The following is a 26,374-nucleotide window of genomic DNA, read 5'->3' on the forward strand; positions in this document are numbered from 1 at the left end:
AGGGTTGGTTTTGATGTAATCTAATATGACCCTAATATGATCCTGGCTACCTGACAAATGCTCAGGTAATTAGATTCACCTTCCGCTGGCACTGTCAGAAAAATCAGATCATAACACAGCCAGCTGACCCAACAAAACCAGTTCATCTGATTAAACCTGAAAAGATCATACAACATTGCTCTGTTTGAGATAAGAGTTGTATGAAGTACAGAAAACCTTTGGCATCTGTGTGGCGATAATATGATAAGAATAGAACTTAAAATGCGAGGGGCAGTGAATGAAAAACAATTATTTACCTGTACTCTAAGGACTGCCATAGGCTTTGTGCTTTATTACCTTTGGAAGCGGAAAGTTACAGTTTTTTTTTTATGACAAGATTCCAGAAGCAAGGAATGTCCGGCTGAGTTGCGTTTCCGGGGAAGTGGTTTTCAAACGTTTAAAAAGCAAAAACTCTCCTCAAAGTCTTTCTCTACAAAAAAGCACTTTACAATAAAATGTACAAAAAATATAACACTGTTTATAATCAAGTCTTCGTAACAGAACAGGTTGACCTGTACCCATAGAATTGTGCAAACACATTATTTAGCTACTAACTGTAAAACAAGGTGTTTTATACTGGCAAGACATACCCTTTGGTCGTTTAACGCAATACCGTACTGCACACTGCCAGTAAATCCTGATACCTGTGGATTATTTCAAGCTTATATGTGGGGGAATCTCACTAAACCCATCCGGGTCACATTTTACACCAAAATAAGGGAAAATGAGAAATTATACATTGCACAAAGAAAATGAATTATATAGGACTGGTATTTTTTTTTTTTCCTTTTTGACAATAAAAACAAAATAATTTGTAAAAAGCGTAATTAATTGCTAAATACATTTTCTAGGGCTGTCAAATGATTAATCGCATACAAAATAAAAGTTTGAGTTTGCTAATATGTTTGTGTGTGTACTGTATGTAATTATTATGTATATGTAAATACAAACATATTCATGTATATATTTAAGAAATATTTACATGTATTTATATTTTTATATAATTTATATTGTATATAAATAAAAATATTTTGTACATAACATATTTCTCTTAAATATATACATTAATTTGTGTGTATATATATATATATATACATAATAATTACACACAGTACACACATATATTAGGCAAACGTAAACTTTTATTTTATATGCGATTAATCGCGATTAATCGTTTGACAGCTCCTAAAATTTTCGTACAAGTAGAGATTAAAATTAGACTTTAAATTAGAAAATAAGCTTCATTTACTTCAAGCAAAACACAATTTCGTCTTTCTCTCATAGAAATTCTGGGGTGAAATATGACAAATATGAAATATGTTCATATTCTAGACCGGTTTTGTGAGTTTCACCCATGCAACCTTGCATAGTTCCCCAGAGATGAAATTTCTGCAAAGCATAGCGCAAGCAAAATAAAATCCTGCTTTAAAAGCTTCTCTTGAGGTGCAGGCAACTTGTAGGTGAAATTTTGGAAAATTAAAATACACAAGCAGAGTCTTTGAAATGCAGTTTGCATGTGCCCTTTTGAAAATACACTAAGGCAGCTTTTGATTTTTGAGAGATACCAACATTTTCGGAAATACCACTTAGGTGTAAAGACTTGGAGCTACACGACCCATGTTTCCCTATCTACAGTAGATTGTCTGTTCTGCCTCTTAGGTTCGAAAAGATAGCTTGCCAGTGTCACTCTCGTTTTACAGCATTCTCCATAGTGCAAATGTGTAATTATTATTAACAGTTTACTGCATGGAGTCTCGTCTTTAATGGCAGCTGTTTCGTCATCCACTTTCCGCAGCAACACTGGCACCAGACGTCATCTGTGTTCATGTTTCATGGCTTTGACGAGATACAGAGCGCTGCCGGACAAAAAACATGCTCTGCTATCCGTGATCTTTCCACCAATTGCCTTTGGCTGCACCCTGATTGCATCTTATTATGAGCTTGGTTTGTGTTAACAGCAGAGCAAGTGTGCTGGGAATTATTATTATTACGTACAAAAATGACCCAGGTAGTAAAATAGACCTGCGACCGGCCTCCAGTGTATTATGAAACAGAAGGGAAAACATTCACATTGTGATAGACCAGTTATGACAACATCACCGCCATCTGGTGTTTCTCACCCTGTCTTACCCTGATGGGCCACGCAATGACTCGGTGCTTTTAGCGTCCCTGTCGACATCACTGTGAAAACTGATACTGCAGCGTACAACGCAACAGCTTCTGTTTGGTAAAACCACCAGGCCCTCAAATTTCTGCTATTCTCTGACGCTGATATTAGGGAGTGGAAGAAACTAGATTTGCTCTTTAACAATCCATACATACACATACAGCTCGTTTTTTGTTGATTCCAGCAATACTAAAGCAGTCAACAGGAAGAGTCCATTGAAAAATAACGCCATGTATGTTCTCACATCATGCTTTTCCAGTGGTTTGCTTGTTGAGGGCTGTTTAGTTTGCCGTTCTGTGGAGGACTGAGTGTGTTGGAAGAAGCAGAGTCAAGCTGCTTGTATAAAGCTCGGAGTTCTTTCACTTCCTCCAGCACGTCGCGAGCCTGTCCCCAAGTGGACGCAGCCTCTTCCAGAAGCATCTCGGCCTCTATCCGCTGAACCTCCGGGCTGGAGCTCTTCCCAGCCGGCGAGCCCTTCCCCTTGCCCTGCGCCCGTACCTCCGTCAGCAGTTCTTGAGTTCTTTCTAGCTTCTGAGTGATGAGATCCTGAAGCTGGGTGATGGGCTGCACGGGCGCCGAAGTCGAGCAGTGAGGGAGTGCTCGCGTCTCACAGTGTGTGAGGATCTCGTCCATGGAAGCGCAGCGGTTCTTGTCAGACGTGGATGTTTTTTTGCGGAGCTGTGGCGTCCTGTGGTTGTCTGACCAGTCGAAGGCACTCTCGCTTTTCCGCGGCAAACTCTGGGACTTTCCAGTGGTCTCGTTACAAGTTGAGAGCTTGGAGGTGTCTAGGGTACGCTGAGAAGCAGCTTTATCGAGGGCATCCTTGCTTGAGTCCTGACCCTGTGCGGAGGGGACGTCTTCTTCCTGGATGAGGTCAAGTGTCAGCATGCCATCCGAGTTTGTGGTAGAAGCCTGAACAGGGTGAGGAGATTTTAGGCTTTTTGCAGAGACATGCAAAAATGCATAAAGTTTACTCTTTTAAAAAAGCAGGAGCCAATCATCTGTCTGACCAACATAGATAAAAATGACAAAATGATTAGTGGATTTGACCTGGAAAGCAGAAAAATCTTTATTGTTGGGCCCCTGAATTATCAGTATGAAGAAGCAAGTATTTTATCAGTAAAAACTGACCAAAAACTACATATTTAATGGAGAAGTTCACTTCCTGAACAAAAATTTTAAAATAATGTACTCACCCCCTTGTCATCCAAAATGTTCATGTCTTTTTTCTTCAGTCGTAAAGAAATTATGTTTTTTAAGGAAAACATTTCAGGATTTTTCTCCATATAGTGGATTTCAGTAGTGCCCCGATTTTGAATATCCAAAATGTAGTTTAAATGCATCTTCAAAGAGCTCTAAACAATCCCAGCCGAGGCAGAAGGGTCTTATCTAGCGGAACGATCGGTTATTAAAAAAAAAAAAAAAACTATTTATATACTTTTTAACCTCAGACAGTCATCTTGTCTAGGTCTTCTTGAACTGTTTTTTCCGGTTCAAGAGAGCTAGGGTATGTCAAAAAACTCCCATCTCATTTTCTCCTCCAACTTCAAAATCGCCCTAAATTGCTGCAGAAGTACCGACCCAGTGTTTACAAAGTGAACGTGCAAACAAGATCAAACGCCCTTTACAAAAAAAGGTAAAACAGCAATTTAGGAAGATTTTGAAGTTAGAGAAGAATTTTTTGACAACTGTCTTGAACCACTGAAGTCCACTATATGGTGAAAAATCCTGAAATGTTTTTCTCAAAAAACATAATTTCTTCACGACTGAAGAAAAAAGACATGAACATGTTGAATGACAAAGGGCTGAGTAAATTATCTGTACATTTTTGTTCTGGAAATGAACTAAACCTTTCAAGGGATAGTTTACCCAAAAATTTAAATTCTGTTTGTCGTTCCAAACCTGTCCTCCGTTTATCTTTGGAACACAAATTTAGATATTTTTGATGAAATCCGAGATCTTTCTGACCCTGCACATTCAAGGCCCAGACAGGTAGTAAAGGATATCACTAAAATAGTTCATGTGACATTAGTAGTTCAAACCATAATGTTATGAAGCTATGAGAAACTTTTTGTGTGCAAAGAAAACTGCGGCGAAGCTGACATGGAAGAGAAGAAATTGTTGAATAAAGTCAGTATTTTTGTTTTCTTTGCGCACAAAAAGTCTTCTCGTTGCTTCATAATATTACAGTTGAACCACTGATGTCACATGGACTATTTTATTGATGTCCTTGGCCCTTGAACGTGGTAGTTGCGTTGCTGTCTATCCAAGGTTAGAAAGCTCTCGGACTTCATCAAAAAAATCTTCACTTATCTTCCCTTAGATGAACAAAGGTTTTACAGATTTGTAACGACATGAGGGTAATTAATGACTGAATTTAAATTTTTGGGTGTACTATTCCTTTAGCCTTAAAGGACTGTTTTAAATACATCATTCCAGTCTTTTCCCAAAATTATGTATATATTTAATGAGATAATATTCAGAGCAAATGGACTGCTTACCACGGCCATGATGTGTCCGCGGGTGGGCAGACGGCGAGTGTGGGGTATCTTAGCTCTGTCACGCGTCGGATGGGCCAACAAGCTGTCCTCTTCTACTGTCACCTAAAAGGGGTCGGACAAAGATTGCTGGAATGAAGCCCAACTGAACAAATCAGTCACATTGAAACTAGCAGCAGCTACAAGTTTCACGCAAGCCTGCAGGAGAGCCAGTGTACTGATTGACTAATCGATAGATCTGTTTATTATTAGTATGTGATGTACAAATAATGACACAAGCAGTTCGACAGAGTGGATGAATGTTTGTACAAAATGGGTGTAAAAGGGAGAGGGAATAATCTTAGAATTTGTTACACTGAAGCTAATGTCTCAGCACAGCCTGTTGTTTACAAGAAGGCTTATGCTGTAAATGCGAAAATCCAAGACTTGTGTTCTGAGATGGCTTTTGTTTGTTGGCCAGGAGGAGTACGGCTAATCTTACTGTGTTTAGGCGGGGTTATGGACTAAAGGAGAGGTGGTAAACAACAAAACAAAACACTGGTTTAGAAGCCTACCTTCGTTACCTATATCTGTTTTGTTTTGTTTTTTTTGGACAAATTGATTTAACTTTGGATGAAATTGAAACATATATGACCATGGTCCACAAATCCAGTCAGAAGGGTAAATTTTTTTTAAATTCAGATTTATACATCATCTAAAAGACAAATAAACAAGCTTTTCATTGATGTATGGTTTGTTAGGATAGAACAATAATTGGCTGAGATACAACTATATGAAAACCTGGAATCTGAGGGTGCAATAAAATCAAAATACTGAGAAAATCGCTTTTAAAGTTGTCCAATATTACTAATCAAAAATTAAGTTTTGATATACTTAAGGTAGGAAAAAAATTAAATATCTTCATGGAACATGATCTTTACTTAATATCCTAATGATTTTTGGCATTAAAGAAAAATCGATAATTTTGACCCATACAATGTTTTGCTGGATATTGCTACAAATATACTTGTGCGACTTATGACTGGTTTTGTGGTCCAGGGTCACATATAATTATTAATAGTGTTTGCTTAAAAAGAATGACCCAGGTCACCCTTGGAGCACTATACCAACCATCTAGCAATACCATGATGACTGCTTCCTGTACCCTACCCCTACCCTACTTGTTGTGGTGAGTTTCACACAACTAAACTCAGAATATGGAAATCTAGTATGTATTTGTGCATGGTTTTGTTTGTGGCTAGTGAATGCATATATTTTTAGTATCTAGTCACTAAACCTGCCTACACATTTCTCACACTTGTAACATGCAGCAGTGGCAATGGATAAGCAGCGCATACTAAATTTGCAAAACCAAACCGCGCATATCAGAAAAAGAATACAGCTGAAATTGAATTTTAAAAAGCCATGATTGATCGCTCTTTTAAAATATGTGTTTTTCTTTGATGCATTGTGCAAAACAACTGTAGCATTATAGTAGCCTATTGTCTTTATAGGAGTTGGTGAGTCAGTAGTCAATCTTGGTGGGGAACATGTTTCTCTGTCACTTTTAATTCCACAACAGTTTGAAATAATTAAAACATGCTTGTTGATGTTAGTGAAATAATCCCAAATGAATCATTATAGAATCACATCAAAATCAAATAGAATAAAAAAGTTAACAGAAACTTTCCAAATGGCTTTGTAGTTGTCTACTGAAAGTTATTTTTGGAAATTGCATCAGATAAACAACAGTACAGTCTATTGAATATACTGTATTTCTGTCCCTCACAGCCTTATTCCCATTGTGAATGAAATATGGTGCTTCCCTGACTAGGGTCTAGTGGAATTGGACTTTGAATCAATACCCAGCCTTGAGGGAAAAAAAAAAAAAAAAGGCAAATGCAAAATACCTTTTTATCATTATTTGTTGTCTTCTTTTCTTGTTTTAATTTTAGTAGTTGTTGCTTTTATTTTAGCAATATTTACTAGGGATAGTTCACGTAAAAATGAAAATTAAGTCATTAATTACTCACTTTCATGTTGTTTCAAACCCGTAAGACCTTTGTTTATCATCGGAACACAAATTAAGATATTCTTGACCCTGCATAGACAGAAATGCAACTAACACATTCAAGAAAATGAAAATAACTACTTTATTCAACCATTTCTTATTTTCCGCGTCAGTCTTAAGACACGCGTTCATGAGAGTACCACAATGTCTATGCATGATCAGAAACTCTTGGATTTCATCAAAAATATCTGGTTTGGAGTGATTTGGAGTAAATAATGACTAAATTTCCATTTCCATAAAGATTTGATCCATATTTGAAGACTACATTTAAATGTTTTTAATTTGTTACTATTTAACTTTTTTTTGTAAATAAAAGAGTGTCTTCAGCAGTGTTGGAGAAGTAACCCTTTTTTAACAGTGTTAAAAAAGTAATTAGTTATAGTTCCTAGTTACTTCTCACAAATAGTAACTGAGTTAGTAACTGAGTTACGTCATTATAAAAGTAACTAATTAACAGGGAAAGTAACTATTGTGTTACTTTAAAAAAAAAAAAAGTCAAATATGTCAAATAACTTGGATGCCCCCAATATTAAATATGTTAAATGAATTAAATTTAACTGAAATGAATTAAATGTTTAGTTTACTCACCAGACTAATAGTAAATATCTGATATACAATTTAAAGCTTAATGGCACAGTTTTTAAAATTTCTGAAAGTACATTTAGCATCAGTCAGTCAAGCATTATAATATGACATTATGATAATTTAGTATTAAATTTGTCATGATGACTGAACTTAGAACTGGTGGTGGTGCTTAAGATATTGTTTGTAATTTAGTGTTTCTATAAAAAAAGGAAAAAAAAAACTAAAAATAATACTGATAAGATAACTACTACGAATTCTACTACTAATAACAATATAAAACACACTAAGGATTAATTAGCTGCCGGATTTATGAATATTAATCACATTGTCTGCGTTCACTCGAACTGATTTGCTGAAATCAAAACAGAGACGATAATAGGTGAGTGCCAGCCAATGAGATTGCTGTTTGCACATTAGTTCCGCCTCCTACCGGAGAAACCAGCAGTTCTTAAAAGCTGAAGAATTCCAAAGGAATTTTTGAGAGGAAAATACAACAAAGAATATTGTTTACATGTAGCATGGTATAAGACTCACACTCTGTATCTTTCTCTGCATGTGTGCGAGACAAATCGACGACTAGACGTGTGCCTTCACACTAGAGTTTACAGTTTGTCAAATACAGGTATGCTGCGCATCCATTCAGATGAACTGAATTATAATAATATTATAATAAATTATAGTAACGGCGCATTTTATTGTCAGTAATGGTTACGCCATTGTTACGGGGGAAACAGTAATTCGTTTGATTAATCGTTACTGAAAAAAATAATGCTGACTCTATTTATAACGTCGTTATTCCCATCACTGGGAAGTACTGAAGTACTAAAAATTGCAATGTGACATAGTACCATTCTCTCTTTTATTAAATTGTAATACTGAATAGTTATAACAACAGTCTAGTAGGCTTCAACAGAAAATTTCCCAACATATCCGGCTGTAATCGAGTGCTGACTCAGTTTGTTTCCTCTCCTGTTGAGTGCTATGAGAGATCTCGCCTATTTAACTAGATGTAAGGTATGAATCACACCACAATGACATGTGAAAAGCAAAGCACATGGTCTCTGGTCTATTTAAATGAATATCTAGTACACAGGGTGTGCTGTATTGTAGTCAGCCTGCTTGAAACGCCCGTGTGAATGTTTATGGTCCCACACAAATGACCAAGACATGTCAGGTGTTGTTGTGGAGGAATCCAACAGCGCAGACGGTTAGGCCAGATTAAATCTTGTTCATTATCGAAAGCTGAAGGTGAAGATAGTCTCTGATCTGGCTGCTTTAACGCTGAAAGTCGTGACTGCCATCTATTTTTGGCGGAGTGATTCATTTTCTCCCACTGTGTGCCGAGCGTGATTATAGACCCGCTTTTAAATTGAGCAAATCCCTTCGCAAACAAACTGTGAAAATATCAGGGAATGAGAGGGCAGGAAACTTTGCGATTAGAAGTTTTTATAAAAATGGCTTCTCCAAGCACCTGTGAATGACAACCACATTTTTTGAAGAAATTGGAGTGGTGCTTGCCTATGCTAATTGCTGCCATGGTGTTATGGGAGGTTGTCTGAACATTATGTGGTTGTTTTTGCAAAGAGTTTTTGGGATGGTTGCTTAAATCCCTAACCTTATGTTAATGGAAGTGTACCAAAATACAATTTCCTGATCAGTGCATTGCTAGCTTGTAGTCTGGTTGTAAATAATTAATAGCAAGCAGCACTGGTATATGCAAAGATATGGAAATGTCTTGCTTACCTCATCCAATATGCGATTCTTGGACCTGGTGATGGCTGCATTTAAAGCATTGATCCATGATTCCTTTTCTTCTGGACTGACAGCCAAAAACACCAGATTTGGAACCTGCATGTGGCAGATGAGAGAAGTTAATATAGTGTGCTGCTTGAAAATATCATTTATCCAAATACAACCATATAAGCCAGTGCAGGTTATAGAGCAAACACAGTTTGATGTATGACCAATATGCCCTGAACCCTGCTGGCTTTTCATTTTACGCCTACACACATGGTGAAAATTCCTTCAGTCTTGTGCTAGGCGGACACAAACATGTAGTGAGCCAAGCATAAATGAGCAGGTACGGCCATATGGCTCTGTCTATGGACAGCTGATGCAGCAACAGCGTGAGGCAGAAACCACCATATTAGGCAACAACACTGCAAGCCTTCCGAACACAGTCTGCTGGAGCCGTGACAGGCGGCCCTTCTGTTGATGCTGCAGCTGTGTAGATAAGACTCTGCTATGCGCCCTATGCTACATATTTGTACTGTAGTTGACAAATCACTTTGAACATTAAAGGGACATATCAAGGAAAACAGAAAAACGCCTTGTCAGTCTGATTACTGCAGTATTTTATCATTTGGGGTCAAAATTTCTTTTTTTAAAGAAATGAATGCTTTTATTCAGCAAAAATACATTCAGTTGCTCAAAAGTGACAGTAAACACATTTATGATGTTACTAAAGTTTACTATTTTAGGGCCCTATGATTTTTTTGATGCGAAAAACGCAAGCGGAATCGCAGAATCCAGTCATAAAAATGGAATTTCACAGAATTGACCATATTTTGGATTAATTCGTCAAAACTAGGTCAAAATGGGTGTCTGTGAATATTAAGATGCAAAAAAACTATTTAAATATGAATCCTGCATGTTCTGTGTCTCTCTGTGTGAATGAATAGCGCAGACACGCTGTTTTATTTACTACACACATACTGAAGCATGTGTGACGCTCGCTGTGTTTTCAGCCTCTGCTCTCTCAATATATGAGTACATGAACAAAAATATAATCTCTAGAACTGCTCTTAGAGTCACTTTATGAGCCTTTTACCATTTTTTTTAAGAAAACCCTGTCATCCTATATAATACGTGATGTACATTAGCTCTATGTTTATAATACATCATGTTTTGTTTAATAAAACCATATTATTACTTACTTTTGATACTTCATCTGAACTAATTATCATTGCTTCATTGCTATTATATATGTATTTTCAGTAAGTCACTTTAAAGGCTTTTGTTTCCTAAGGTTTTTTTTATTACATCAAACTAATTAATTATAATTATCTGATTACTAAATTAATTGTCAAAATAATTGTCAAAATAATCGTTAGTGACAGCCCTAAATAAATCAAATAAATAATCAAGATTGTTTTTAGAGTGTTTTTTGTTGCTAGGGTGTTTTGGTTGGTTGCTAGGTGAAATGCTTACAACAACAAAAATTATTTGGTTAATTCAGCTTGATGTCAGGGAGGGTGGAAATGCATTTAAAACAAATTAGGTACAAGGAAACTTAACTAGGTGGATCTCAGGAGGAAAATATAGTGCTACAAATATGTAAAAAATGGTTTCTGTAAGGCTTTTAGTAATTAAAATTAGGTGCTAAAATGTTACTTAGGGAAGCCTGATTTTAAAGGTGCATAAAGAGGCAGGCGAGAGAAAAGAGCAGAAGGATGATGATTTTCATGAGGTCATGTATTAGGGTGGCTCCCCTGTTGAGCTGCATGTGGAACAGCTGTTGTATGTGGGGCAAAGGGACTTATTAACCATGTAGTGCTGTGTTTCTGTGGGTTTGGGAGGGAGCCTGGCTGCTGCTGGATTTTCCTAAGACCCTCCATGTTTGTTTCCTGGGGATTAACCCCTTGTCTCAGTGCTGGATTTTAAAGGATTGGTCAGACGTATCCCCTAACGTTTCGTCAGAAATCCTAAAAATGTGTTGCAGAGTCTAGACAACCGGAAAAAGCTTTAAATCTACATTTAATTAATGCAGACTCCTTTTAAAAGGACTGACACTGATTTCAACGGAATTGCAAAAATTATTTTTGTTTCTCTACACATTTCAGTTAAAATTAATTGATTTTTCTGTTATTTGTATTGTTTAATAGAAAAGCTACGTTTGTCTTGACTTTGAATGCTGGATTGGCTCTGAAAAAGTCCAAGAAGCCTTAATGTTTGTAAATTTATGGATGGATGCATAGAGAGATATTTAACTTAGCCTCTGCATTAATTGAAGACAGAATAACTCACACAGACAGAAAAAAATCCCGTACTTCACCTTTAAGAAACAAGGAGCCTTAACACAATTGTTAAGATGTACTATTTGTGTTGGTCTAAAGGATGAAGGATATTTGTGGGGGCCTGTGGTGTGCTAGTGAAAGCAATAAGCTGAGCCATTCTTACTGAAAGCCAATTACTCAGGATAGGATGACTACAGAGGTCGGTCCAAGTTTGTGCTTAGAGACCGGTGTGCCAACTATGCTAGAGTACGATTTATTGTCTAACATTGTCTTAGACTTGAGACCTAATGATTGCGTTCACACAGTCAGGTATTGAAAAGCGTGTTAATAAATAGGTGTGACTCTTGAATTGTCCTGTTCAGATTACAGAAGTAGTTTGAATAATGTCTGTATGAAGGAATAACCCTTTTTTGTTTAATTTTCTTTTGCTCTAATATGTTTGAATGTATGTGGAGACACAGAACTTTGAGTTGTGCAACAGGTGATCACTGTCTCACAGCATGACTGCAAACTGACTAATGAAGCAGCCCAGCAGTGCTCTAGTGCTGACTGAGACATAAAGCCATTAGCTATTATCCTCTGCTGTGAAAACCAACTTCCTGTAGAGACTGACCGTGTTGCCGGGCTGCCGTGAACGCAGAAGTGTAAACTTGCTGTGATTCTTTTTGCTCCTGCTTTTGGCCTTGCGAAGTTCTTCAGACCTCTCATAGTCGGTGAGATCGACCACCTCCTGGATTTTCTTCTCATCTTTGACCTGTAGAAAGTACAGATTTGGTTTTAATACTGTGCTTTAAATTTGTTCGACTGTATACACCTCAATATTTATGTATTTGTTCTAAAATAACTTTAAGGGGTGATTTTCAGAATCAGTTGAAGACTGACACAGAAGAGACGACAAAGTATTCTCGAAGAGACGAGAAGCTACACTAAAAAATGCTGGGTTATTTTTTTTACCCAAATGATGGGTTGAGCCTGCTGGGTCATTTAATTGGGTTATTTTAATATTTTCTGCCCAGGTGCTGGGTAGTTTTTCTGTAACTAAACTGTTCAGTCATTTTTAATAGGTTATTAAATATTGGGTTATTTTTTTCTACACAACTGCTGGGTTGAGCCTGTCTCTGACGAAACAACACAGCTGCTGAGTTACAGTCAGAGTGCTGGCTTTTTACTTCCTCTACAGGAGAGAGCGGTTCACAGCGCCACCGATTTGGTGCATTTCTTCAGCAAAATAAAGGTTTGTACACATTTGATTTCTTTTATAAAGTCTTTACTCTACTGTAAATTATAATTTTCTGCAACGCAACATAGAAGGACGAGATTTTAGTCAGCTGCATCAGCAGCGGTTGTTCGTTTCGCATAACGCCTTTAGCCTTGCATAACATAAACTGATTTTATTCGTTATAATACTGAATTTAATTTAATTTGATGTTAAATATGTTCTCTAATGTCAGTCTTGTTTGTTTATAGGCAGGTTATGGAGTCAGTTCCCCATGGCGAACAGCAGACCATCACCGGTGTTGATTTCGCAAACATGCTGGCATGAGAATTAGCACTATTTCGGTGAAAAGTGATTACAGAGAACAGTTGAATGCACTTAAATTAAAATGCTCCTTTTAAATGTTACATTTTTTATTTCTAAAATGCTTGTTAAACAAGTTTGAATGTAAGTAATATTGTAAATTATGCTGCATTTATCCAAATAAATTAAATTCGTCTTATTCTTTGTCCATGGGTGTTTGCTTGTTAATAAATGTTCATCTTTTAATTATTGCTGTTGCCTCTAATTCTGTGTATGATTTTTAATTTCCAGCCCATTTTAAGCCAGTAATATAATCCTTTTATATAGTTAAATAACTTAAATAAAACAGTCCACCAAAACAATCCAACCAGCTGAGTCAAAATAACCCAGCATGTGTTCTGTCCAATGTTTACCCAGCGCTGGGTTGCCAAATAACCCAAGTTGGGTTGTTTTTAACCCAGCACTTTTTAGAGTGTACAAGAATACTTTTTGTGCACAAAGAAAACTGCGGTGCAGACTGAGACAGAAGAAGAGGAACTGTTGAATAAAGTTCTTATTTTTGTTTTCTTTGCGCACAAAAATATTCTCATAGCTTCATACCATTAAGGTTAAACCAGTGAAGTCACATGGTCTATTTTAACAATGTCCTTACTACCTTTATAGGCTGTAAACGTGTCAGTTGCGTTGCTGTCTATGCTCTCAGATTTCATAAAAAATCTTAATTTGTGTTCCACAGATGAACAAGGTCTTATAGGTTTGGAATGACATGAGGGTGAGTAATTAATGACAGAATTTTAATTTTTGGGTGAACTATCCCTTTAACTAGGACAGACCTTAAAACGTAGCTCCAAAACATTAGTCCAAACATGAAAGGAGAGAACCTTTTAACCCAGATTCACAGTGAATACAATGGTTTGATTTGCTATCACCTGCCAAACGTTCTCATTGAGTCACAATCAATTTCCATTAGCGCTCTTCTGAAGACAAAAAAAGCTGTCTATGCACGCAAGCACACATCTGGTTGTGTTCCTACTACAGAGCCGCTCTACAGTGCAGTACTTAAGAGATTGGCATCACACCCAGTGCACTATGGGGTGTCACGACAGGGAATGGCTGTACAAATAGTACATCTACTGTTCCAGCAGTACAAAGGCAGCAATTAACTGGCAATCTGATCCAATCCTTTTTTCCAAGAGAGGACAGTCAGGGCACAGTACACAGTATTTGCACTCAATACCGGACATTACAAACTCCTGAGATATGCTGTTATGACTTATAATGCATTATATAGTGAATAAAAATGAGGCATGAAAGTGAAGTAGAAATCATTTGAAGTTTAAAAAAAATTGCATATATATATTACTTGTAAAATGACCCTGATATATCCGATGACAAATCTGGCACAGTAAAAGTAATCTGTAATCTGAGATCATACAGAAAAAAGTACTTGTGTGGTTAAATTCAGTGCATGAATGTGAACTACACTACTACTTTTTGCTCTTTGCTCCTTTAAACTGAGTAGGCGCACTCTAATTAAGTGGTTGTATATGAATCCGACACCGCGTCGTAATGCTCTATTTGGATTTCATAACATTTTAAACTGCCTTTTCAATTCAAATTTATTTTTAAAAACAGAACAGACAGATGCTTAAGCAAAAAGCCAATTTTCACCTTAATGACCTTTCTAACTGCAAATAAAGAGTGTCATCTATATTTAATACTGTGTACATTAAGCTTTAAACAGACGCATCATTTTGCAGAGGACATACACAGTGTGAACAGCCAAAAATAGCATCTTAAACAACCAAAAGAAAGCTAGAGAAAATTGTTTGCCAAACCTTGTGCTTCTCAAGAGAAAGAGTGAAGGACGAAGAAGTGAGAATAATTTCACAGTTTTGCCAGGCTGTCTGATATGTACTCTGTAATCAAGCTACTTTCTGTTATGTAACTAAAGCTGTTTGGAGCTGTAAACAATATTTTTGTCGTGTGTGAGGTTACAGAAATGTTCCAGTTCAAAAAAACTAAAAAATAAAGATATTGTTGATGAAATCCAGAGCTTTCTGACCCTGCAATGCACTGACATGTTCAAGGCCCAAAAGGCAGTAAGGACATTATTAAAATAGTCCATGTGACATTAGTGGTTCAACCTTAATTTTACAAAGCTATGAGAATACTTTTTGTGCACAATTTTCAATACTAAACAAGTTAAAGTCTAAGTTCTCTAATTTCTCCTTTCCCATTGGGTTTCCATTGTAATTTAGCTTTTTTAAAAAATCTATACACTACTATTCAAAAGTTTGGGGTCAGCAGCCATTACTCAGTCTTCTGTATCACATGAGTCAACATTATTTTTGTCAGCATGCCAGCAGTTTAGAGCTTAATCTGTATTAGCCTGGGAAAAGAAATCTTTTAAGGTTTGCAATTTTTGTTCACGTTTCTTCTTGTTCACATACAGCGTTTCCAGTGTGTATTCACATTCATGCAATTCAACAAACCAACTGTATTATAAAGGATTTCCTGTTCAGGTGTTCTTTTGTTTCAGTCTGAGGCCAGGTGGATCATTTAGAGATGAGCAGTCATCGTTTCATGTTTCACCATCTTTCAAAGGACTGGTCAAGTTCTGTCTGAATGGAATTTCGCTATTCAAATTTATATTTGCTTTCTCCATTAACCAGTCTAACCTTTCATGAACGTCCATTAGGGTCACAAAACATTGAAGCTGAGAGGGTGCATCAGAGAAGCCAAATACCCTGAAGAGGAATTTGAAATGAATACTCCTCAGCAATGTGTCCCATCAGCCCACACATGAAAAATTCATTGCAAAGTGTTACGATACAACCAGTGCTGCTTTATGATATGAAAGCTGCAGGAGAGATCTTGTAGGTTTAAATGCAGCATGTTTGCTTGGTCAGGTGAGGGAAGGAAGGGCGAGCTGCTTCATGTAGGGCGTTGAAACCAACTAATGACAGTTTGTAGGTGTTTCCTCTTTGACTTCTAGCACAGTGGTTTTCAACTGGTTTTGTTTTACAAGTGGAGCTTTTGTGACCAAACTCAGCACCAAAAATGTATTCACCACAAGCTATATCCAACAAGGCTTTCGAAACTAACAACAAAAGATATGGGGACTATTTCCACTCCTTTAAAGCTGATTTTGCTGTGTTATAACACGTTTGTCTTTTCCTAAACATTTAGTTTAATTTAGTTCTTCTGACCACAACAGACCTGCAGCAGAATTTGTGTCAGTTGAGAACCACTGTTGCACAGTTTATAATTTGAGTCCAGCAAGCTTCTCATTTTGAAATTCCTGATGCTATTTTGCAAACTGCTGTTCCAGAGTAAAACCAGCCTTCAACTTGGAGGGATTTCTCCCTGTCGTCCTTTCAGCTACTTGCATTTGCAGTAATAATAATCTGACACAGTGTGACCAAGATCCCATGTGATACTTTGCGGAACAGAAGAAAACACCTAAAGAAACCAGATGGAGAATAAATGGTTTGATGACTATACAGGGCACGACAGCCTCCGCTGATCTTGCTTTCCAGCAAGTGAGTCAGAGCTGTGCCAGGCCCTGACGTGTGAAATGATTCATCCTTCGATTTCATTTGCGACTCTACTTCTGTTAATGTAGCTGGACGACTGCACCTCATCACCCTGGGGAACGATGCCGGCAATTGTAAAAAGAAAAATTCACAAGTCTTTCCTTGAGTATTTTACACTGCTATAATAATTCAGCACATCTGACATCTGCAAATCTCTTTTTTAGGAAATGCAATACTTATGTACCAATATGACAGGTAAACTGGAGAGAGATAAATGGGATGCGTGAACTTATTCAACCATGTGGCAAATGATGTGAAAATTTAGATACTGATATTGTAGGGTTGTTAGGAAATTGGCAAAACTACATTCAATTTGATTAAAAAGCTTTCCAATTATTAATAAAAAAAAAAAAAAATACTTCATTAGCATCATAACAAGCACACTTTTGCAGAAAATATAGTTAATTGCTTAGTTTCTGTTTATGAGAAGCCCCACCCACTGAAAAATCTCATTGACCCAAAACTGCATCCCACATAACTTGATTGGCTGTTGTTGTTTTATGTTTTTATTAGAGGTCGACCAACTATTGGCCTGGCCTATTATTGTACCGATATTAAGTATTTTTATGGTTATCGGTATCAATAAAATAATTTAAAAGTATATAAAGGAAGTTTTTGTCAGAGCCCTTGTTATTCTTAATTTTCATCCATTCATTTTCATTTTTACAACAGACATATATATCGGTTCAAAATATCGGTCTGCTTGATCTGTAATAATTGGTACCAGCGTCTACTGAGAAATCTCATTGGTTCAAAATTGAATCTTACAGAACTCGATTGGCTGTTGTTGTGCGTTTTTTATTAGGGGTCAAACAATTATTCGCCTGGCCTATTATTGACATCGACATTAAGCATTTATATGGTTATTGTTATCGTTCATTTTCAAAACCAATTTGACGATAAAATCATTTAAAACCATTTAGAAAAGTTTTTGTCAGAGCCTTTGTTATTCTTAATTTTGACATTCATTTTCAGTTTTACACAGACATATATATTGGTTTAAAATATCAGTTATCGGTCTATCGGTATCAGCATCTACAGAGAAATCTCATTGGTCCAAAATTGAATTCTGCATGACTTGATTGGCTGTTGTTGTGCTATGTTTTTTTAGGGGTCGACCAACTATCAGCCTGGCATATTATCGGTGCCGATATTAATCATTTTTATGGCTATCGGTATAGTCATTTTCAAAACCAATTTGCCTAAAAAATCTAAGTGTCTAAAGAAATTTTTTGTCAGTCCTTGTTATTCTTAATTTTAACATTAATTTGTATTTTTACACCCGACATATATATATATATATATATCAGTTCAAAATATCAGTTATCAGTCTACTTGATCTGTAATAATTGGTATCTGCATCTACTGACAAATCTCATTGGTCCGAAATGAAATCCTACAGAACTTGATTGGCTGTTGTGCTATGTTTTTATTAGAAAACCGATTATCCACCTGGCCTATTATCGGTGATGATATTAAGCGTTTATGTGGTTATTCGATATCGGTCGTTTTCAAAACCAGTTTACTGATAAAATAATTTAAAAGCATTTAAAAAAGGTTTTGTCATAGCCTTTGTTATTCTTAATTTTGACATTAATTTTCATTTTTACATCAGACACATATCGGTTCAAAATATCGATTATCGGCTATCTACTTGATCTGTAATAACTGGTATCGGCATCTACTGAGAAATCTCATTGGTCCAAAATTGAATCCTAAGTAACTTGATTGGCTGTTGTTGTGCTATGTTTTTATTAGGGGTCAACCGATTATCGACCTGGCCTATTATCAGCAAAGATTTAGTGTTTTTTATGGTTATTGCTATCGGCCATTTTCAAAACCAATTTGAAAATTGGCTGTAAAAAAGTTTTTGTCAAAACCTTTGTTATTCCTTATTTTGACATTTTAATTTTTACACCAGACATATATATCAGTTGAAAATATCAGTTATCTGTCTACTTGATCTGTACTAATTGGTATCGTCGGCCCCGAGAAACACATATCGGTCGACCCCCTTATTTTTATGCTTTCATGACAGACAAATTATTTCACGTTGAATCCAAATGCAATCAAAGACAGTGACAACATCTTAAAAAACAGTATGTGAGCAGAGGAGTGCGTCCGAATTCAGAGCACTCATAAAACAGTAGGCAAAAAGTCCATGAATGACCTACTATTTCTGGGAAAATTCTTATTGCACATCCAATGGACACTTTACTATTCCAGAAGGCCAAGTGAAAAAAAATGTGAATGGGAGTGAAGAGATACAATTGATACTGTCAATGAAAACATGACGAATGTGTAGTACTACCCAAATTCATACTGTATATAACATACTTTTTTTTCGCTAAGCAGTTACTTATTCAAAAGAAGTACCAACTACAGTCAGTATGTATGATCATGTAACCTCTTTAGGGTGGATACTGATTGTGAATCACCCAAATAGAAGGACTATGATTTCAATGCAGTTTCAGTGGTATCATTTTAGAAAGGCAAACCAGATGAGCAAAGGGGAAAAGAACATCATGAAGAGGAAGTGACAAGCTTACAGCAAGTTGTGGCCGTGACACGCATTACACTATCTGCGCATATGACTCAAAGCAGAAGAACAATATAAGATGCTTTCAAAATAGATGAAGACCACAGCTTCCTTATTTGGGCAAGAAGACAGACAGCTCTTATCTTCTTCTTCTCTCATGCTGAAGTTCTGGTAGATGCCATTTAGGTTAAGCGGAACAAAGAAAGACAAGAAATTAAACCTTTCTTTCAAGTTTAGATTCAAGCGTGAGAAAGAAATGTACCAGAATAAGTGTGTGAATGTGAAGACAGTGCTGGGTGAGTGGGGAAAAAAGCTTTTCTGCTATCTGTGGACTTTCCCTACATCTGCCACATCGGCGGCCTGGAATCTGACCCTCAGACAACACTCATGACATCTGCTCCTGTGAGCTGTTCTGGAAGAGTTTTGCAGGACACATTCTCAGTTTACTGCCACCCTTCAGTCTACCATCATTTGACACAAATATGTAAATTTGATTTAAGCGGAATTACATACAATGAATGGCCAGTGGGTTATTAGTGGTGCTTGCTTTTGGCATTGTTCATACTTCAGCATTTAACCCTGCAGATAGCTCAAACTGTGCAGTTTGTTGAGGAGAGGCTGGCTTATACTTTTAAAAACAATTTACGCCTGGTAGATATAAAATGTGCAAAACAGACTTCTCTTTGTTCATGTAACCACCTACTTCTCCCTAGTAGCTAGTTTTTACTCCATGATTTACTCACCCTCAAGCCATCCTAGGTGGATATTACTTTTTTCTTTCAGATGAATACAATTGGATTTATATATAAAAAAAGTCCTGGCTCTCTCAAGCTTTATAATGGCAGTGAATGGCTGTTGAGATTTTAAATAAAGTGCTAATAAAGTGCATCCACCCATCATAAAAAGTAGAGCTCCAGGAGGTTAATAAAGGCTTTCTGAATCGATGTGTTTGCGTAAGAAAAATATACATATTTAAAACTTTATGAACTGTAATATCTAGCCTCTAGCTTTCTAGATGACGTAGGTTGTAGGCATAGCAAAATAAAACACCAGTCACAAATTAGAAGTACAAAACGAGGATTTGTAAAGAAAATTGTCAGAGGATTTCAATATAAGGCAGGCGGAGACTGGTTTTCCTTTGATGTAAACAAAACTTGGTTCTCACGACCCTAGCATATTCTCATCAGAGCTTACGCAACGCCTATATCCTACATCAACCTCTGGCATTCCCACGGAGCTGTGTTAAGTACTTTTTTTTGATGGATGGATGCACTTTATTGGACTTCAAAATCTCAACACCCATTCACTGCTATTATAAAACTTGGAAGAGCCAGGACATTTTTTAATTTAACTCTGATTGCTTTCGTTTGAAAGAATCATAAAAAGTCATATACACCTAGTATGCCTTGAGGGTAAGTAATTCATGAGGTAATTTTCATTTTTGGGTGAACGATCCCTTTAACAAAAATGTAAGTTGTTACTACTGTATTACGATTCTTTGTTAATATAGCTACTTTAACAATGTTTCTGTCAGTTTAATTTATGTTAGTTGAGAACAGCGGTAAAATTTTAGTAATTTTGCTGTAGCTAACTATGGTATTTTTTGGCAAAAACTAGAGTTACCATGTTATGTTTTTGAAAGTAGTCTACAGTGAATTATTCTTTGATACTTTTATGTTACTTTTGAAGCTTAAAAGATGTAATTCCTATTCACTGAAACTGCAATCATCACAATTTTTGAAATATTGTCCTTTTGTGTTTCTGCAGAAGAAACTCGTGTGTGTTTGGAACAATATCAAGATTAGTAAATAACGACAGCATTTTCATTTTTGGGTGAGCTGTCCCTTTAACTCGTAGAAGACTGTATAAAAAATCTTTTTAAAAAAATCCATAAAATTTAAGCCCAGAAACCTATATGCTATATATGTTTTAGAACTATATTTAACTCCTCTAGCTTGTAAATATGAGGATCATTTTGGCATTTATCTATCAGGAAACATGATATCAAAACAACAGCATTGGATCATTAAAATCTGTTGTCTGTCTAGACAGCTGGAGAGAAACATCTAGACGACAGCATGATGAAACCTCAGTCTGTTAAGCACTAAAAGGGTCAATCCTCCCTCTGAGCTGTGAGCCAGAGCCCATATGCTGCCTCGGCATTGTTTGATCTGATGCTGAGCACAGCAAACAGTCTTCTGCGTGACCATGACTCAACCTCAATCCTGCTTTCCTTCCCTTCGTCCTCCCACACTGCAGTAAATCAGCCTCACTCCTGAATAAAGGGCCTTTATTTTCCTCTTCCTTCATGCTTGCTGATCAAGTTAAACCTCTCTTTAAACCTTCACTTCTGGATCACCGTATGTCAGGCACATGCTGACAGCATGCGTTGCGTTGGACTTGGAAATGACATGCGCCAAGTGAATGTTTACATGTTTATCTCATCATGTTCGGCCTTTCAGCACATCCGGCTCTAATTCCAGAACAATTGGATAAAGGTGTTAACACTGTAAGATGCAGCTCTGTGTACCACACTGAGCCTGACTTGAGCAAAGCAGGATATTAGAGAGATAGTTCACCCTTATGTCTTACCAAATGTCTTTTGAGTTTTTTAGTGTAGAAAGTCCAATACAATGAAGAATAATAACAAGTTGTATGGACTACTTGTCTGTCCTTTTTGGGGACTGACAGTGCCTAATTCTAGACAGTGTCTAAACTTCTCCTTTCCAATAAAGAAAGAACGTCATATAGGTTTTGAAAGGCAGGACATGACTAAATAATGACAGAAGTTTTATTTTTGGCTAAGCTTTTTATTTTTGGCTATCATCATTTACTCACGTCATGCCTGTTGAAACCCATAACTGCTCCTATTTTAGCGTATAGAAGCGTACCCTTTGATTGTATTTTTAGTTTTGTGTGGTTTTCAAAAATGAAGTTGTGTTAAGTAACCCATCTATGCCTGTAATCAACTTTCTCACACCGAAAGCAGTACACTGTAAAAAATAAAAAACACAATTTGAGTCAGCTTAAAATAATTTGTTACCCTGCTGCCTTAAAATTTTAAGTTTAGTCAACTAAAATAAGTTTAGTCAACTTGAAATGTTAAGTTGTACTAAGTAACAATTTAAATATTTGTGTTTGCTAAACTTAACAGATGGGTAAGTAACCCAGCTGCCTTAAAATTTTAAGTTTATTCAACTCAAATATCTAAGTTGTCACTTAGTATAATTTAACATTTCAAGTTGAATAAACTTTTTTTGAGTTGACTGAACTTAAAATTTTAAGGCAGCCAGGTTACAAATTTAAGTTGACTCAACAAATTGTTTTTTACAGTGTACTTGAATACCATTGTGAGCATGTTACACATGCATATCATCAATCAAATGACGATGTGGAGAAAAGCATTAAGAGACAAAAGGTTCATCCAAAACTAACCTCTTTTTCAGAAATGTAGAGTTGGTCTCCCTTCAGTATAACAAATCTGTTTTTCCAAATTTCCCTGAAAATTCCTTTGCCACAGAACTTGCGAATCCACCCAGTTTTGTCAGGCTGCATGGGCTGTTGATTGGCGTCCTGAGGGCCCTGAGAAAACAGAAACATGCTTGTCAGACTTTAGGTTTCCAGTTGGTTATGATATAATAGTGTGCATTTTCAAAGCCTAAACAGGCCTTCGTAGGTCTATGATGCACAAGGAAGACACAATAGTAGTCTCAAGAGAGAAGGAGACTTTCCTAAAGACCATGTCAGTGTCTTTGTCATGTAGATCATATCACATTCCTGCTGCTTACTCAGTTTTCTCACACTTACGCAAACTAGTGTTTCCTCGAGATTTTACCCGAGTTGGGATCTTGCAGTCTGAACTGAGTGTGAAGAGAAAAAGCTGTGTACATGCAAAATAATGGTAAAAATGTATTTCTATTGCATTGATCTCACAGACAGAGTAAACAATAATACACTAACAGTCAAAAGTTTTTGAACAGTTGTGAAATATTTTTACTATTTTAAATTAATTGCTTTGACGGAATGCTGATTCTTTGACGAATACCTGTTTTTAACAATAATAATCAAAATGGAATGATTTCTGAAGGATCGTGTGACTGGAGTAATGATGCTAAAAATTCAGCTTTGAAATCACAGGAATATATGACATTTTAAAATATATTCAAATAGAAATCCGTTATTTTAAATAATAAAAATATTTCAGAATTTTACTGTTTTCCTGTACTTTGGATCAAATAAAGACAGGCTTGGTGAGCAGAAGAGACTTTAAAAACATTAAAAATCTTACTGTTCAAAACTTTTACTGGTAGTGTACATAATCTGTTTATTACGCTATCTATGCATATAATCAGCATATTGTATATTAAACAGGCCCATTCTTCACCTGCTAGTCTAGACAGGAAATATTGAAAGCGCCATTTATTATGTTTTTTAGCCATTTTGGACAGTAATTTAATCAAGTCATTAATAGTGCATGTTAAGTGCTCAGTTGTAGTCTCAGAAGACAACTAGCATTTTTCAAACCATGGGTTCCCTTGGGAGTTTCCTTTTGGGTTTTTGAAATTTTATGTTTTCAACGTATTGATAATTCGTATTTGTATGCATACATGGAATTATAATCCGAATTAAAATAAATTTTAAAAATTCTGTTTAACACAGTCATATGCCAGCGGCCTTTTTCAGTTTTCTACAAACTATAATACTCGCTTCTGGTTATAACAATCGGGTGTTTAAAACGGGTGTTTAAATACTCGAGTGTTTAAAACTTGCGTATAAAATAAAGTCAACATTATTTGATTATTTAAGCCTGGTTAGCTACTTCCAAAAAAGGCGTGCGACATAATATCATGTCGAAATTTACAGTTAGAATAAAATAATTATAATGCATGTACTGCATTGCTGCACTGGACTATGTTGTTAAAGAGTATTTTAGTAAACTGAAGTGTACATGCTGCAGTGTTTCAGACTAGTGCACAAAGGCTCCCGGCGCTCCTTACTGACAATAGAGTGGACTCGATGTCTTACCCGCTTTGTTGAACTGTTCTTCTTCATGGCTCAGTAAAACGGAGCTTCCCGACTCTCCCTCCGTTAAATCCAGATCCTTTCGTGCACAATGTGTTGTCTACGACGAAACAAAATCCTGGTGTGGACTCAAAACGTTGCACTCAATAAAAAGCTCGGTGCTGAATGAGTCGCTCCCCCGTTTGTTTCTTACGCCTCCTCTTGTCTATTTACTTCCATTCAGTGTCCTCAAGATCCGCGCAGATTATCATCCAACGGCTTTTTCTTCGTGCTCACGCAGACAAATGTGAGAAATGTGCTTTCTAGAGCAGCAGATAAGCCTGTGCTGGTGCCATCATCATCATCATCGTGTCGTATGGGTTGATCTCCTGCCGTCATGTGTGTGTCTTGTGGAGTTCTGTGAGCTGGAGAACTTGAGGCTGTGTGGTCCCTCTCTTTGTCCTCGACAGCTCCACCTATGGACACCACAATGATGTCACTGGAAAGGCAGTGGGGGGACTTGCTGTACTGAAAGGAATGTGCAGTATTTTGCTATCGTTTTACATTGTGTAACACAATATTTGGTTATTTTATTACTAGCATTGTTATTATTATATATTAATAACGTTATTATTATTGATATTAATTAACAAACACATGCAGTGTAAATGTAAATGTAACTTTTTATTAACAGGCAATATTTACCCCTGAATTTGAAAAATTTATTGAGATTAGCAGTATCATTTAATATTCTGTACAGTGATACAAATGAGTCAAATACTTTTTAATATGACTGAATCAACTTTAATGCATTAATACACTGTAAAAAAACAAAACAAAAAAACACAATTTGTTGAGTCAGCTTAAGATAATTTGTTACCCTGCTGCCTTAAAATTTTAAGTTCGGTCAACTCAAATAAGTTTAGTCAACTTGAAATGTTAAGTTGTACTAAGTGACAACTTAGATATTTGTGTTTGTTAAACTTAAAAGCAAGGTAAGTAACCCAGCTGCCTTAAAATTTTAAGTTGAATGAACTTAAGTATCTAAGTTGTCACTTACTATAACTTAACATTTCAAGTTGAATAAACATTTTTTGAGTTGACTGAACTTAAAATTTTAAGGCAGCCAGGTAACAAATTATTTTAAGTTGACTCAACAAATAGTTTTTTACAGTGTAGAAATAGCCTCTGAAGTTACCGAATGCACAATTTCAGTGCATTTTGTTAGAAATATATTTCATTATTTATTTATATATATTTATAGTTTGGATTTCTTTAATGCCGTTTGATGTCAAATGTGTGATATGAGCAATTATGTTAGCTTCATGGTATATTTTGATGTATGAATTGCTAGTTTTATCTACATTCACGTTGTCAGAGCGTTTTTTTTTCCCCCAGTATTATTTAGTAGACATACAGTTGAAGTCAAAAGTTTACATACACCTTGCAGAATCTGCAAAATGTTAATTATTTTACCAAAATAATAGGGATCATACAAAATGCATGTTGTTTTTTTATTTAGCACTGACCTGAATAAGATATTTCACAAAAAAGATGTTTACATATATTCCACAAGAGATAATAATAGTTGCATTTATAAAACTGACCCCATTCAAACATTTACATACACTTGATGTTATGTGAATGATCCACAGTTGTTTTTTAGTTTGTTTGTTTGTTTAGTGATAGTTGTTTATGAGTCCCTTTTTTGTCCTGAACAGTTAAATTGCACGGTGTTCTTCAGAAAAATCCTTCAGGTCCCTCAAATTCTTTGGTTTTTTAGCATTTTTTGTGTATTTAAACCCTTTCCAACAATAACTGTATGATTTTTAGACCCATCACACTGAGAACAACTAAGGGACTTGTATGCATCTATTACAGAAGGTTCAAACGCTCACGGATGCTTCAGAAGGAAACACGATACATTAAGAGCAGGGGGGTGAAAACATTTTGAATTTGAAGATCAGGGTAAATGTAACTTATTTTGTCTTCTGGGAAACATTCATGGAAACAGTTGTTCATTGTTTGTTCATGTTAGATCACAGTGCATTAACTAATGTTAACAAAAACAACTTGTGATAATAATGCATTAGTAAATGCTGAAGTTAACACTGAATAAGTATTGTTCATTTATAGTTCATATTAACTAGTGTAGTTAACTAATGAACCTTGAAAAGTGTTACCTAAACATGATCTGGTAAATGAAGAATTCTTTTACAGTTGCATTCTTACAGACCAACAGCTCATGACAAGCAGCCTGTGAGGTGTTGGGATAATGCTCCCATAAAGTGATGTAACTCAGCAGCAATACAAACATGTCCACCTGTCGTCTTAAACCCATCATTGTCCTTCTTAAGAGTT

The 26,374-nt window shown here is 36.2% G+C and overlaps 1 protein-coding gene across 1 annotated transcript; it reads right to left on the reverse strand.

Moving 5' to 3' along the window:
- Nucleotides 1-784: 784 nt before the first annotated feature.
- On the reverse strand, nt 785-24,475 carry plekho1b (pleckstrin homology domain containing, family O member 1b). Its single transcript, XM_051131096.1, has 6 exons — nt 24,038-24,475; nt 22,448-22,594; nt 11,969-12,109; nt 9,083-9,187; nt 4,708-4,809; nt 785-3,118 (listed from the first exon to the last, which is right to left on the reverse strand). Exons 1-6 carry the CDS (start codon nt 24,062-24,064, stop codon nt 2,447-2,449), a joined length of 1,194 nt encoding a protein of 397 aa, XP_050987053.1. The 5' UTR covers nt 24,065-24,475; the 3' UTR covers nt 785-2,446.
- Nucleotides 24,476-26,374: the final 1,899 nt, after the last annotated feature.

The sequence above is a fragment of the Labeo rohita genome, chromosome 16, assembly GCF_022985175.1.
Source record: "Labeo rohita strain BAU-BD-2019 chromosome 16, IGBB_LRoh.1.0, whole genome shotgun sequence".
NCBI classification, from domain to species: Eukaryota; Metazoa; Chordata; class Actinopteri; order Cypriniformes; family Cyprinidae; genus Labeo; species Labeo rohita.

What these genes read in the sequence shown, in the direction of transcription:
- plekho1b (XM_051131096.1), bottom strand. Translation starts at nt 24,064, where the DNA reads ATGAAGAAGAACAGTTCAACAAAGCGG. An exon ending in TCTACATTTCTGAAAAAGAG is followed by an intron (nt 12,110 to 22,447) that starts GTTAGTTTTGGA and finishes TACTTTCTACAG; the next exon opens with GTCAAAGATGAGAAGAAAAT. An exon ending in AGAATCGCATATTGGATGAG is followed by an intron (nt 4,810 to 9,082) that starts GTAAGCAAGACA and finishes GACCCCTTTTAG; the next exon opens with GTGACAGTAGAAGAGGACAG.